The sequence below is a fragment of the Chiroxiphia lanceolata genome, chromosome 6 (genome assembly GCF_009829145.1).
Source record: "Chiroxiphia lanceolata isolate bChiLan1 chromosome 6, bChiLan1.pri, whole genome shotgun sequence".
NCBI lineage: Eukaryota > Metazoa > Chordata > Aves > Passeriformes > Pipridae > Chiroxiphia > Chiroxiphia lanceolata.
Window position 1 is genome coordinate 4,804,614 of NC_045642.1, and position 14,753 is coordinate 4,819,366.

Sequence of the window (14,753 nt, forward strand, 5' to 3'; positions counted from 1 at the left end):
TTTAGAGAGTCTCCAGCTCTCCTCTCAGTACTTGCACATACTCTGGACTCCTCTGAAACAAGTCTTGATGGCACATCGAAACTGTAGTTGTGATACTGATGCACTAGGAGGAAGATCAAAATTTTATTTCCACAAACTCTCAGGTATTAAATTGGTTTCCACCAGCATTTGTGCTTGTTTTCAGGAAGGGAAAAGGAAAGCGGATGAATAAAATCAAAGCAAAAAAATGTTTATTCAGTCAAAAAAAATTTCTAATTGTTACTCCCCACCTCAAAGGATTGACTATATTTCTAGAATTTGAAGTGTGTCATCCCAGGAATATAGATGAAAAGTCTCTTTTTATCCCTTCCATCTGAAATAATCATTGATTCCTAGGTAAAACCTCCCACTCTGGTGGCATCAGTATAATCCAGTGGAATACAAAAGCTCGTTCTCTGAAAAGCACCTCATGGCTGCCACCTCACCCAGTTGAATTCTCATTACAAACTGGTTTTTAGCTGATATTGGGCTCTGTGAGGAAACACCATCCAAATTGCACCCAAATTGCACACAAATGAGCTTTAGCCACTATTGTAACATACAAGAAAGATGAGTTTGCTGCATGAAAACACTGGCATAAGAAATTCATATCCCGTTCCTTCCATTTCATTTCAGTCTTTCTTCCACTTCAGACAACTTTGTTTTACAATGCACCATTATCTCCCCTCTCCAGCAGCATTGTTACTATCACAAATAGTCCTTGACAGTTTGAATGCCTATGGCCAAGGAGAGAAGAACAATGTGCAAGGTAATAGAGACAGTGTGAACTACCTGACATTTTGTTTTACTGACTTGAAAACTCCAGTGAAGATCCATTACACCTACAAATGACAAAGGGAAACCAACAGCTGCATTTCTTGACAATGCTTGAGTCCTTTTCTACTCTGAACAGTGGATTTCTTTTTAATATTAGGAAACAAGACAGACAAAGCCTGATATTTTAAATGACTGGTGAGTTAAATGTGTTTGGTCAAAACATGTACGCTCCAACTCTCCCTCAGTGCTCAGTTCTAATACCTTCACTGTGGCAGCTCTGCACCAGGATCCCTCATCCTGGTGCAGCCCCATCTCTTGCACACTTTGCAGATGGAGTTCCTGAGTCGAAGTGAAGCTGTAATTGCCTCCTCACAATGAGGGCAGTGGCTTCTCAAAGCTACAGCTCCCATTTGAGATCAAAACTCAGACTCAGTCCTTGGTTTTATTATATTACTTACAAAACACATGACTCTAATTAGTCGGGATTTGCTCTCCAGTGGGACGTGGCTGCAGGATATTTGTGTAGAGTGCCTGCTAAATCACATTTGTAATTCAAGAGGAAAGGAAGAGCAGCAAAGCCATAGGTAATGCAAAACCCTTCAGCACAGATAATCATGAAAGAAGTCCATGACATCTATCACCACTATCTCAAGAAGCCCCCTTTGCTCTAGGCCAGCCTCCAGTTATTCCCTCTATTTTACTCCTTGGTTCAGCACACATCTACACAAGAGAGAACTTAAACATCCTCTGTTCCATCACCCATGAGCAGCTCCAGTACAAATTCCAGGCATGACCAATATCTCAGAAACATTTTACTTTGCTGTTAAATCCAATCCTTATTTCAACTATTAAGAGATCTTGAGAGCTTAGCACACTGATTTGGAGGTGCAAACCCTGCGTTAAGTCACTGCTGAGCTCTGCTGAACTGTAAAGCCTGCCTGGCTGCTGGAGCCCTGTGAGGAAACAGCTGGCTTTGACTGGTGCTTCCAATTAAAATATTCATACTTGGACGTGGTCCACTGCGCTGAGATTTAATACCTATACACTATATAGAGTGCAAAGTGGGCATATAAATAACATAAAACGTGTGGCAATGCAACACAATGACTTTAGGAATATCTCAAGTAGTCAAAAAGTCACCTGATGTGCCTGTGCTGCTGCCGCTTGGCATCGTCTCCCAGCCTGTTCAGGGATGGTGACCGGCTCCGGGAGGACGGAGTGTAACTCCCCACGGTTTTTACAGTTCCATTGGGATTATTCTGCATCTGTTGAAGCAGATGAGGTGAAAGGCTGCGGTGTGAAGAGGCAGAGGATGATGCTGACCACTCAGGGAGGTTGTTGATGTTCAGGTTGTTGTCGCTGTTGGAGCGGAGCAAGATCCGAGGGGCTGCTAAGGTGTTCGGAGGTCTCCGCCTTCTGTTGGAATAGGTGGGAGCCTCCCTAAAGGGCACTGTGTGAAGAAAGGCATTCAGGGTAATCTCAGATGATTTCACCACTCATATGTGTTTACCACCACATAATATAATTCAGCAACATATGGCATTGTTTCTTCTGCAGAGACAGAAACTCTACCTTGCCAGCAGAGCTGATCGAACTCATTATCCTCAAAACATCAGTAAAATTGAAAACAACAGAGCAACATGAACCTGTTTACTGGCTTGGATGAATAGTTGAGCAACACCAGTGTCAGGAGTGAGCTGAATAGCCTGAACTATGGTCTAGGAAATGGGATTCACCTCATTATTGCCAAGTTGGACGTTCAGAAATTTCATTTTCATGCTGTATTGTCACGTTCTATTAGGAAGGCACAGAACAGGGCTGACCAGTAGAATTTCTGAGTCATGAATTTGCACTTTCCTTCCCCCAGCTGGTACCCAAACTGGTTCCTCACAAGTTCAGGCCTAACCTGAAATCTGTAGTGTTAATAATCACCTTATCCCCATCTTCCAGGTTAAAAATTGAGGACATGGCTTCTTCTCCTGGCAGAACTCTATTACACTGCTGTAATCCCCAGGTATTCCCCTATTTCTAATCTAGGCACTTCTACCACATCAATTACTATTGTATATAGAACATATTACCCAAGGGGAATACACTCACTGTCACGTGCCGTGTCCCAAAGGGAACATGACTGTATCCAAAGGCTGCAAAATACTTATTAATGAAATAGTCACAACAGCAAACAAGGCAAGGGCAGTAAAAATCTGACACAGAGTAGAGGGTCCATCCCCTCATCAGCGCTCCTGGTACATTTGCACAAGCAGATAATGCTTTACAGATCACCTTTTCTCCCTGTAGTAGTTTGTTCCAAGTGCAACTTAAAAGGCAAATTTCCTCATTTCACTCAGACATCACTAGATGTGATATTTCCTGTCCTATCAAAAGGTAATAGAGAATTTGACCACAAAAACTCGTTCTTGACTTGCTTCCCACTGTTGCGACCACCCTCATTAATTTATTTCAGTGGAGCTTGTGGGGTCACAGGAGTTGAGCCAGAGTGCACAGATTTACATCTGAAAAGTCACAATAGCAAAACTAACAAAAGGTAGCCAGGCATTATTCTGAGGACTTCATTGAGCTGCTGTAATTCTCAAAAAAATTCATATTTAAATTGGTAAAGAAGCCCCATAAAATATCATCCTACATGTCTAAAGTGCCAGTAAGTGCCATTTATGAAGTGCCAGAAATGTCTACTCATTCAATATCCTTCAAAACCACAGAAAAAACAGAATAAGAATGTCTGTCATACTGTGCAAGTAAATAAATTCACATAAATATGAATATACATAGGAATCAATCTGTTCTGTCTTGAAATAGAGCCTTTAATTGAGAGAACAAAGCAAATTTTAAGGTTTCAGAGCAAAACTGAGAGCGTACTCAGAGCATAAAATAGAGATGGAATTGCAAGGAGAATGGTTTATATAATTTTCACCAGAATCAGTTTATGATTAGCTACAATTCTGAATATTTTAAAACAGCATCCTTTGTATTTCTAATGAGATGAAACTTTCTTTTTACTAACAACTCAACAACATCAGAACAACCAAACAAGAGAACAGTGTGAGCAGAGAGAAAGGGCTTAAATTCCATATTTCCTTTGAGACAAGGTTGAAATGAGGGAAGCATTCTTTAAAAGCTGTTAAAGGGGATAAAGCAGAGAAATACAATATTTATGCTGGAAAGTGGCAGAAACTCTGTATAATTTTCATGGCATTTCAAGTGTTTCATATTTCATATTTTTTTAAGGTTTCAAAGCAGCTGAGTATGTCACTGAGAGCATCTGGGTGCTTTAGATGTCACAGTAAAAGCCCTGGTTATTGCCAACTTAAAGAAAACTCTAAGCATTTAGTTCCCAAATTGGCATATGCAGATCCTTAGGTTGATGTAGGGGACAGAAATGTGACATTTCTGCACTCCTATATTTTTGACACTTGGAATCTGACTCTAGAAATTACTTCATTGAAGATAAGGATCCTTCCCAGGTACAATAGAGCAGAATCCAGTCAAGGAGGAAGCACACAAAACTGAATATAGGGAATGTTTGGCACATTTGCCACCTAAAGGTCTAATCCTGCTGTCTCAGGGTTGCCAAAGTTTGCCTTGGATTCAGAAAAATTGAGTCTGAACCTTAGATTCTAATTTTCCATGAACCTAAACAGGCGCCACTCCAAGCAGCCTGCCCAGCCTTCCAACCACAGATAGATAAAACTAAATTTTGCCAATGTTTTGGAGATGTTTACTGGGACTCTGGAGAGGTTGGTGGGATATCTCTTGGTGGGAGGGGACGGAGCATGAGGGCCAGGGTGACAAGAGGGACAGAGAGCTGCTAAGCACGTTTATACCAACAGAGCTGAGAAACCACTCTCCAGGTACCCTTGTCTTCTTTTTCCCTTATGTACCTTAGAAGGATTTTACATGTTCATTTAAGAGTTTAGCTTTTGCTTTGCTATTAATGCTCTATTCTTAAGGAGGGAACTACAAGCAAAATTAGCCTTTACTATAGAAAATAATCAGGAAAGGGGACAACTAATTACACCAATTGACACTTGTCTAACACAAATCTTTTATAGAAAGAGTTAAAAATAAGCATTTCGGAGCCTGAAGTGATTAATATTCCACCCAACTGTTTCTTTTCCCCAGCAATCTGCAAACTGTAAGTGGGTGGATATTTTTTTAGCTTCTTCTTATCGGCATTATTTATATTAATTTCACAATAATAAAATTAAAATAACTACAACACAATATGATGAAATGCAAATGTCCATGTTTTAACCCCAGTTGGACAGTGATTTTCCCTAATATTTCCCCACATTCAGAACTGTAAGTCTAACTGTTGCAAAACTTGTCTGGGAAAAACAGTTGATATAAAATGACATGAAAATACCTGAACTAATTATATGCTCCTAAAGTTTAAATTTATCATCCCTAAAAGCATACTTGAAAGTACCATATAATCCTTCCTCCAGCTCTCCCAGTTCTATTCCTAGCACTTCATACATCTGAAGGGGCAATTCAGCACCATTTACTGACAAAATTCACCCTGGAAAATCCTTAACGTGTCTCCAAATGCATTTCTTAGGGAACAAAAACATTTCTATAACTACTTGATTCTTCAGAGAAAATCCTAAAAGGAACAAAGTCACATCCAGCTTTAATAACCACTTGCCTTAATGGACCATCTGACATCAAATAATTTTGAAAAAGAAATTGCAGGAATTGATTAATTATAGTCACTAAACCCATCATATTCAATGTACACAAGAAAACACCGGTCTGAAACATCACAGTGTTCTGCTTTCATTGCTTACCTTCTTTCTTTGTGAAGGCATTTAACAAAGACTTCATTTTCCCTTTTTACTTTAGCAGCAATCCCCTCATTACATAACCTTTGCTGGGAAGAAAGAGGCAAAAAAAAAAAACCAACCAAAAAATAATAATAAAAATAAAAATTATTCAAGCTACCCAATTTCTATGTGTTCAGGCTGGCTGCACCCTGACATAAGCAGCAGGTTTCTGGGCACCGTGGAATTGTGAGCATAGCTGGGCATGCAGTACCCAGCGTTCTGGTGACAAAGCCCACCCCACATTCTGTCTGTCAGCTGGGAGCCAACTGTGCACAGACTGGAGCTCCTCAAAAAAAAAAAAAAAAAAAAGGAAAAGAAAAAAAAAAAAGAAGCTCCTGCTATCTTTCCCAGCATTAGTCATGTGAACCTGCCGCCGCCACAGCCTCGCAGACGATGCTCCCGCTCCGCTCGCAGCCTGGAGTGTGCGGAGCCAGCGCGGGATGAGGGAGGTGCGGGCGGCCGGAGAGAGCCCGGGGAGGCAAACGTGGATTTGCCAAGGTGGGAAAAGGCAATTCTGCAGCTGCAACTGGGAACAGGGAAGCCTGGACAGCGGGAGCTGCTGAGGACAGGCGTTTAGCTCGAGATTTGGACAGCTGACTCTCGGTGCACAGAGGATTTTACTGTTTACTTGCTTGCTGCTGTTTATTTTCTTGTTGCTGTTTACTCACTTTTTACTATCTATTTCCTTTTTGCTATCTATTTCCTTTCTGCTATACAATTTCCCTTCTTTATTTTCTTTCCCCTCTTTTTTTCTTTTCCCCTCTTTATTTCCTCTCCTCTCTTTATTTCCTTTCCCCTTTTTATTCCCTTCCCCTCTTTATCTCCTTTCCTCTCTTTATTTCCTTCCCCTATTCATTTCCTTTCCCTCTTTCTTTCCTTTCCCCCCTTTATCTCCTTTCTCCTATTTATCTCCTTTCCCTATTCATTTCCTTTCCCCTCTTTATTTCCCTCCCCTCTTTATTTCCCTTCCCCTCTTTATCTCCTCTCCCCTCTTTATTTCATTTCACCTATTTATGCCCTTTCCCCTCTTTATTCCCTTTTCCCTCTTTATTTACTTCCTTGCTCACTGCAATGTTCCAAAGAAGCAATTTGAGGAAAAGTACAAGTCACACTAATCTTCACACAATGACTCCATTAAGAAGGGAGACAAACCTATCACTACACAGAATATCTTCCCATGGCCTATATTCCAGTCTCAAACAGAGATACAAGCACAATTATTTCCCCTTCCCCTTCCGTTGCACTGGAATAAAAGAGAATTTTTTTTGCACAGGATAAAAATAAAAATGAAAAAAAACCTGATCAAGCTCTTTTGCTAAATTCAGTGCTAAATTTCTGCAGATGCCAGAAAACACAAGGTGTAACCAGTGAAGTTTGTAAAGTACTAATTCTAAAAAAAATTGATTTATAGCTGTGCCAGGCAGTGCAAGCATGCTTCCAGAGGAAGTGTAAATAACTGAGAAAGGCAGATAAGAAGCAGGGGGAGGTGCTAAAAGTCACAAAAATGTTAAGCGTATCTAGTTAAATCTAAGATACAAGGATATCAAAGAACACGAAATTCACTGTCTAAAAAAACCAGTAACCTACATTAAAAAATGGCCATAAATAACATAACCTATGTAACAGTTAATAAATATTTATTCCATTTCAGGGTTCTCTGATGATCACTAATGCATCTATTTTGAAAATTAAGGGAGTTTCTTATGAGAAAACTGCTTCAAGACAGAAAATAAATTACTTAAATGAATTTAATGTCTTTATGCATAATGATCTCATAGTTAACATAACAGCAAAAAGAACTAATAAGCATAAATTAATTGAATAGTTTAAACTTAATTTAACATTCCAGTGTCTAATTTATAAAGAAAATAACGCTTCTCTAATACAATTTTATGTTTTGATTCAATTTCTTTTTAAAAGCAACTATCCTTAGCAGGTAAAAATCTTACCAAGGGAAATGTTGGACACAGCATCAAACATCTTTATTTGACAGGAAGAATCTTCTTCTTAACTTTTAATAATGCAAAGCTTTCTAAAGAATAACTTTGAACTTTTATTCATTAACTTATAAATATGTGGATTAATTAGCTCCCCAGAAGAACCAATATAATTTCCAGAACAAGAACTGCTACACCAGAACTGCGCCACTAATTTGAATTACAAGCATTTGTGCTTTACAGTTTCAAATATCTTCTTCCAATCCCCCTAAATTATATTTGGAGCCACAAATGACAAAGGAACTATGAGTATTAATGGAATCCTAATTTCCTTTTTGGGAGTGTCAGTGGCTTGAAGTCTTTAATCCCAGCAGTAGAGCAAGGACAGGGTTAACCCAATTGTGCTCATTCATGTCTGTTCATATACAGTAAAACAAAAACAGACAGGCAATTGTAGTCAATCAAAACCAATCCCAAGGGGGATTTTTATTAGATTCTTGCCAGAGCCATAACATTTCATCATCTAAAAGTTTCTAATCAGTGTTAGAAAAACATAAAAAAATACGAAAGCCACTTGAAATTATTGAGTTTCATGGAAATTGTGGCAATTCTTTCCGACCTACACCAGCAGATGTATCAGCTGATGACTGATCATTTTATTCCATTTAACTGTTTGTCTTTTCCCCAATTCAGGAAATATAATTTCTTCCTATATAGTAGAGCCTCCTGCAATAACCACTATTGTACAATGGGAAAATATGACAATCAAGGAAGTCAGCGAATAGTTGCAGCTGCAGTTTTTGAGTTTTTCCTCATTTTCACTAATAGCTTATTAGGACTTGTTTATTTTAACTAAAGTCTTGAATTCTATGGTGTTGGGAAATTTAAAAAGAAAATATTCCAGCAGTTTCCACTTTTTCTTGAAAGATTTTCTGCCTCATAACTGTAGTCTTGGTATTGCTGCCTCAGCACAAAAAACTAATAATTTGATTATAGTAGTACAAAAACCCCAATATAACCCATGAGCTATAAACATTCTTAACCTAAAAATCACAAAGATCTTTCTAAACAGAGGTGAAGTAAACTCTCATTTCCCTACTCCTTTGGGAGGTGCTCAGGAAAATGTGTGGGAGCTCTGCATGGGGATGTGTCTAAGAGGAAAAAGCTACCTTAAACAGAAATTGGGCTCCTAAGTTAATTTTGATGAGCATTTTTTTTATATTTGTAGCAACAGTCTCCCAATTTTTATAGGCGTTTGAGTCCACAGCCCCCATTAGAAATCTGTGGAAAATCAGTGACTTACATACTCTTGAGGATCTATTTTTGGGCACTTGGATGCCTTTAAAAAAGCACAAAATTATGACCAAAGCTCTTATTTAATCATCCCACCAACACCTCTAAGGGCCAAGGCTCCTCAGATAATGGCAGAACACAGCTATGACTGCCCTGATTTTATTCTTGTTTGATTTTGTCAATTTTGGAGTTCTTGCCAGAAAAAATCCCTTTAACATCTAGGTTTCTGTTAAAAATACAGTTCTTAGCATGTATAAATGCATTTCTCTCCACTACAAAATAGGCTTCCCATATGCTAAGCCACCAAATGAAGAGTTAGGCAAGAAAAGAGAGATTCATATATAGACAGTTAAGTACATAAAGGCTCTTTGTGTAGGGAAAGGGGGGAACTCAAACTAGGTTGCTACAGTGCTTCTAGATTATTTACTTATTTCAGAAAGCCGCAAGGTGGTTGGGAAACCAGATTCAGGAATCCACTTCAGTGAAAAAATTAAATCTATTTTATAAAGCAAAGAGTTTGGGTTTTTTATTTTGCTGCAAAAAAATCTGGGGAGTTTTCTCAGGGACCTGCAGTTAAACCAGAGAGAAGCATCTGAGCCCACTGAAATGATGCTGGAGGAGCCTTAGCTGCCCTAACTTCAGTGGTATCTCTGTTGCCACTGTTAGTAACTTCTCAGCACCCAGCTACCAGTGGTATCAACCAGCAGCCTTCAGGCAGGCAGACTGAGTTTGAAGGGTAGAATGGGGGCAGAAGACTGTGTGTAGGAAAGGATAGCAGAGGGATGACTCGGGAACAGATGGTAGGAGCTATCAATTAGAAGGAAAAACAAAAAATAGCAGTGTGAGTTCCATAGCCATGTACCAGACAGCCCTTCCGTCACTGGGCACTGCCGCTACATCACTGTCCCCAGACTTCACTCCCTGTGACCAGGGCCAGTGTCACGCTGCTCTTTCAAGGAACTTCTTCCCAGAACATCCCAACAAGTTGTTGGGAAGGCTCTCAGCTCAGGTACAACTGTGTGGATGGCTCAACCACAGGCAAATTTTTATGTGATGGAGCAAACCGGCCACTGCCAAGCTCTCCAATTCTGCAGAAAACACCTCACTCAGTTCCCAAGTATTTTAATAACAAAGTATCTAAGGTGTGTTTGCAGGTACATTCCAAAGGAATTTAAAAGTTGATGAATATACAGATGCAACACATAAGTGAAATTAAAATCATGGGAAATGAAAATCCTTCTTTCTTGCTGTGCTCATATGATTATAAATTAGCCTTCACTAAGATTACAGCAGTAATGCAAGAAAAACACTCAAAGAGCTGCACGTGTCTGCAGAAGGGAGACATGTTCACCTCAGGGCTTTACTTTGAGATGCTTATACAACATCAAGTAGAGACAGAGAATCTTCTACTCAGATTACATTAAAAAATTACTGGGTATTGCTTAAAACTTGTTACATGTCAGAGCCAATGTCTGACACCTCTTTGATAGGTTAGAAGGTAATAGGAGCAGAAATTATGATCCAAAAGAGCTTGAATCTCATGGGTTTTCCCTTTTTAAAAAGAAAAATTGTCAGGCTCAATGTGGCAGTACCTGCAAATATCTGAAGCTCTACCTGCAGCGATACAGATACACAGATCAGAATTTACCTGAGAGCCAAAATAAAACCTCGGTCCCCAAGGATGAGAGGTTGCTTTGTGTGAGGAATTTGGGTCAGGGGTGCAGATAGAAGTAGAACAATACAAGGTTAAAAGGTGGAAAAATGAAACCCTCCAATTCTGTGTGAAAGGCTGGAAGGAGGGAGGAAACAATGGCCAATAATGAGGGAGATGTCTTGCAAGTAGCAGCTTGAAGAGAGAAAGAGAAAAGCAAATGCAACGAGAGGAAGCTACAATAGCTGAAGGGGAATTTAAAAACATGACTCAAGTCTATTAGCAATGTCAAAGCAAGCAGCCTATCTGAATAAAACATGGATGGCTCACTTTGATTCTAACAGATATATGGATGTAAAAGCAGCAACTTAGCCAAATAAACCCCTGTATTTTACGTAGATGTGTTCCTGTAGAGCATTCTCCCTGAAATGGGAAGGCCAGCTCTGACAAGGGTTTCTCAAGATTTTATACTCCCAGAGCACTCACAGCCCCTCATTTCTATTATGCATATTTGGGTTGAAAACGGCATCCAATCTTACTCTGAATAATACAAATAAGTAGGGTAAATATTTGTGTCTGTCCTCCATACATTTGTGCACACAGATAAAGAGTTTTCTCTGCTGGCTGTGAAGACAAGGAAAAGGAGAATCTTTTAAAAAGTAAATAGTTATTGAGAAACCTTTCAAAAAAGGAAACAGTGTGATTTGAAGTTGATAAAACATGAAACTACTTGTTGTAATTGATTTCTTTAAATATGAACTGGGCTGATTTCCAGGTCTGTTTTCATCAGTAAGTAGAACTCATCCAGAATGGTTCATCTTTATACAGCAGCAGACTATCAGCAACCAGCTACTTAGAAGTGTCATTGAAGCAAGAGATTAACAACTTCTACAGTATCTGGACAGAAAGATCTGTTTACCTCAGACTGAAAGCAGTCAAGTGTGAACCCCTGAAGCTGCATTCTTTTACCTCCAACAATAGGGTAGAAAATATGAATCAAATATAATTATATCCCATTACAAATTCTTGTGCTCTTTAAATAAGCTGGTGAAAGGGTGGAGAAATTTTCTCCTCTAATAATACACTGGAAAATCTTGTCCTGATGCAGCACCACTCAGAAGCATTGAGTACATAACAAATTAATGTCATTCTTTGCATTATGTATACACTGAGTTGGGAAAAAATATCGCTTAGCATGAGGGGGCTGTGCATATCCCAACCCACACAGTTTATGCTGAAGAAAAAGATAAATTAAAACCCATGTCATTCAGAGAATTTCACGGCTGGTGGCTCCTGCAAACAAAGATGCCTGACTCCTCTTCTGATGTCTGACACTGATGGGCTCCAGATGCAGTATTTGAATTTGTGGGTTGTGGTGTGAGTTTGTGGGTTGCAGTCTGATGTTGCAGAGGAGAACAAAGGTAAGCAAAACCGCACAAGATGCTTAGCAAAACAAATGCACCAGTATTGGATTGCACGGTGTTTCTGTGTTCTGGTGTTGTACAGAAAACAATCAAATTTTGCCTTTGTGTAACTTTCTTCCTCCCAGAAGCTCTCCATGAATTCCTTAAATCATTATGTTGTTCCAGGCTTTATTCAGTGATCTGATTTCACTGCTTTAATCTAAGTGTGAACCTCTTTAGTAAATAGTGGGACAAAGCATCTGTGCTTCCAAAAGTGTTGGTGGATCATGTCAGTTTTATTTAGAATAACACCATTTTCATAACTGAAAAGTGTATAATGCTCTCAAATGGGGGAAGAAAAAAAAGATTGGACTCTTGTAGAAGTTTCCAAATATGTAAGTGGTCAAAGTGGTCAAATGTTGTGACAGAGGCACAAGTGTTAGTCCAGTACAATTTACATAGACAAGTGTATTCGGAGGGTGGGGAGTATTGGGCAAACTTATTTGTTGAAATTAATCCATTAGTGTGAGTTAGCCAAGGCAGGAATGATAAGAAAACAGCAAAGAAACAGATTCATAACATCTTCCTTCAGCTCCAGCTCCTCCCTCATCTTCCACTCTCAAATCTTGGTGTCCTTCACTGCCACTTTTCAATTTCATTTTCCCTTCTTCTCATGGCTACAGCTGCCTTTCACTGCTTCCACCACCAGCTCTCAAAGGATAATCTTCCCACCTCCCAGAGCCAAGAGGAAATAAATGACATATAAAAGATAATTTCTAGAAGATACCCCGCCATGGCAAAGCTACATAAAATTAGCAACCAAGACAAATGGATAGGGAGAGAGAGGAGGATTTGGACAAAAGAAAACAGTTTTTTGAAGAGACAGATTTCTAGGAGGTTGCAACCTATAAACACTTACAAATAGTGGGAAAAAAATCATCCAATCTTCATATGCCAAAGTTTAATTGTGAAGAGAGGCGGGAACAATCAAGCTGCTAATATGACTGCTATAATTTTTTAACACCTTATTGCACTTTGAGGATAATATTTTCATTGAGTAAAGAATACAGTATTTTACTGAGGAGACATAGCTGGGCTGGAAAGGAACTAGAGAACTGTGAAAGCTTTTCACTCTGCTGGCTGCCTTCCCAGAGATGCACTCTACTTTATGATGTCCTTAATGACAAAAAAACTTGCATTACCACTTTCATTCTTTAAACATTAGAGTAGAGCAGCAAAAGGAGCCCACTTTTATCCTGGCAGAGGTACTACCAACAAAAAAATAAACTAATCACCAGGAGAATAAAATTTTTGACTCTGCAGCCTCCCTAAAGCCCGTGAGTCTGCAAGCAGTGAGAAGAAAATTTAAGGAGAGGATACTTCTGGGGGTTGTCAGTGTAGAAGAAGCCAGTAAGACATCCATATCCCATAGACTTGCACAGCGCTTGAGAAAGCAAAAAACTATGATTGTAAACAGCGAACCCCACCATTATAGCACCCACATTATCCTTTGCACACTATTTTCCCCTCTTTTCTAGTATAAGTGATCTTCAAGAATTCCTCCTTTGCTCTTATTCTAATGTAAATGTTGTATGTAAATATGTTGCAATCACCCGTAGAAATTGTATAAAATCCTGTCATTTCACTGGGAAGGTGGAGTGGTTTTTCCAGGACAACCTGACCGTTCCCCGGGCGCTCCAGAGGCCCACAAAATAAATATACCTCACTGCTTAAAGGCTACAAACTTTGTCTCTAAGCAGAATTTTTCCATTCCTGCCTTTTTGGGGGCAAAATCTTGGCATCAACACTTGCTGTTAAATAGAAACTAAAACACTGCTGACTTATTCATTAAAGTAACAGCATTTTAAATTATATTAGTAGCCCAGATTTCTTCATCTCAAAAATAATTGTTAATGAATCATGCTGGTATAACTAAGAAAAGATAAAAAAAGGAAGTATCTGCTGTAACGGGGGGTTATCTCTGTACAAATATGTAGGTGTTTGCAGCATTTGTAATGTTCTCAGTGGTTAATTCCATTGAGAAAGAAAGGCTTGCTCACTGAAGAGTCTTTGAGGTGGATTAACGATTAAAGCGATATCACAATACTATACCTACTCCTGGTTCACGACATTATCACTTGGGTTTTAAAATGTTTGAAAATGTTGAGGAAAGACCTTCCCCCCCCCCCCCCCGTTTCTTGATGCTGCCTGCAGATCGAGTTTTGCACTGACAGATGAGTTCAGATTTTATGGAACAAGAATACAAAAAAGGACTCTGTTTATATAGGTTAGTAAGTCAGAGCAGGTAAATAACTGAAAGAATAAACAAGGTGCAAGCTTTAAATCCATCATCAAAAAGCAATCTTATGTACATTCTATTTCAGAAGCATTCCCATTTGTTCTTATGTTTCTGGCAGCAGTGGTAGATGTGATATTCATTAATTCAGTGGAAAATGCATGGCTGACATCCAAGACATTACTATGAAAATAGAACTGTTCTGGATATTATTTGGCAGTCACACCCCCGGACATCATGACTACTACAATGAAATTTGACTTCCGTGTTCAAGTTTCAAAATAACTCTGTTTTCTTCCAGACAAGAAGTGATGCAAATAAAGCCTAAAAAAGAATGGGATCAGAGAAAGGAGAAAAACTGTATCAACAAGCAAACGCATATGTATTCCTCACTGGAGGAAGCATATCTGGCATTGGCCACCTAGGATCCAGCCTGTGGTCATCTACAGAAGCACGTCCAAAATAAGATGGTGATTGTACTCATAAATTCAGGGGCACAGGTCAGGGCCATGAGAAATTTAAGAAATAAACAGT

The 14,753-nt window shown here is 39.2% G+C and overlaps 1 protein-coding gene across 1 annotated transcript in view; it reads right to left on the reverse strand.

Annotated features, from left to right (window-relative positions):
- The window catches only part of SHANK2 (SH3 and multiple ankyrin repeat domains 2), a 336,358-nt gene that overhangs the window by 208,074 nt on the left and 113,531 nt on the right, over positions 1–14,753 (reverse strand). Inside the window, 1 exon segment of the mRNA XM_032692371.1 lies at positions 1,936–2,246. Within this exon segment, the coding sequence (XP_032548262.1) occupies positions 1,936–2,246 (311 nt within the window).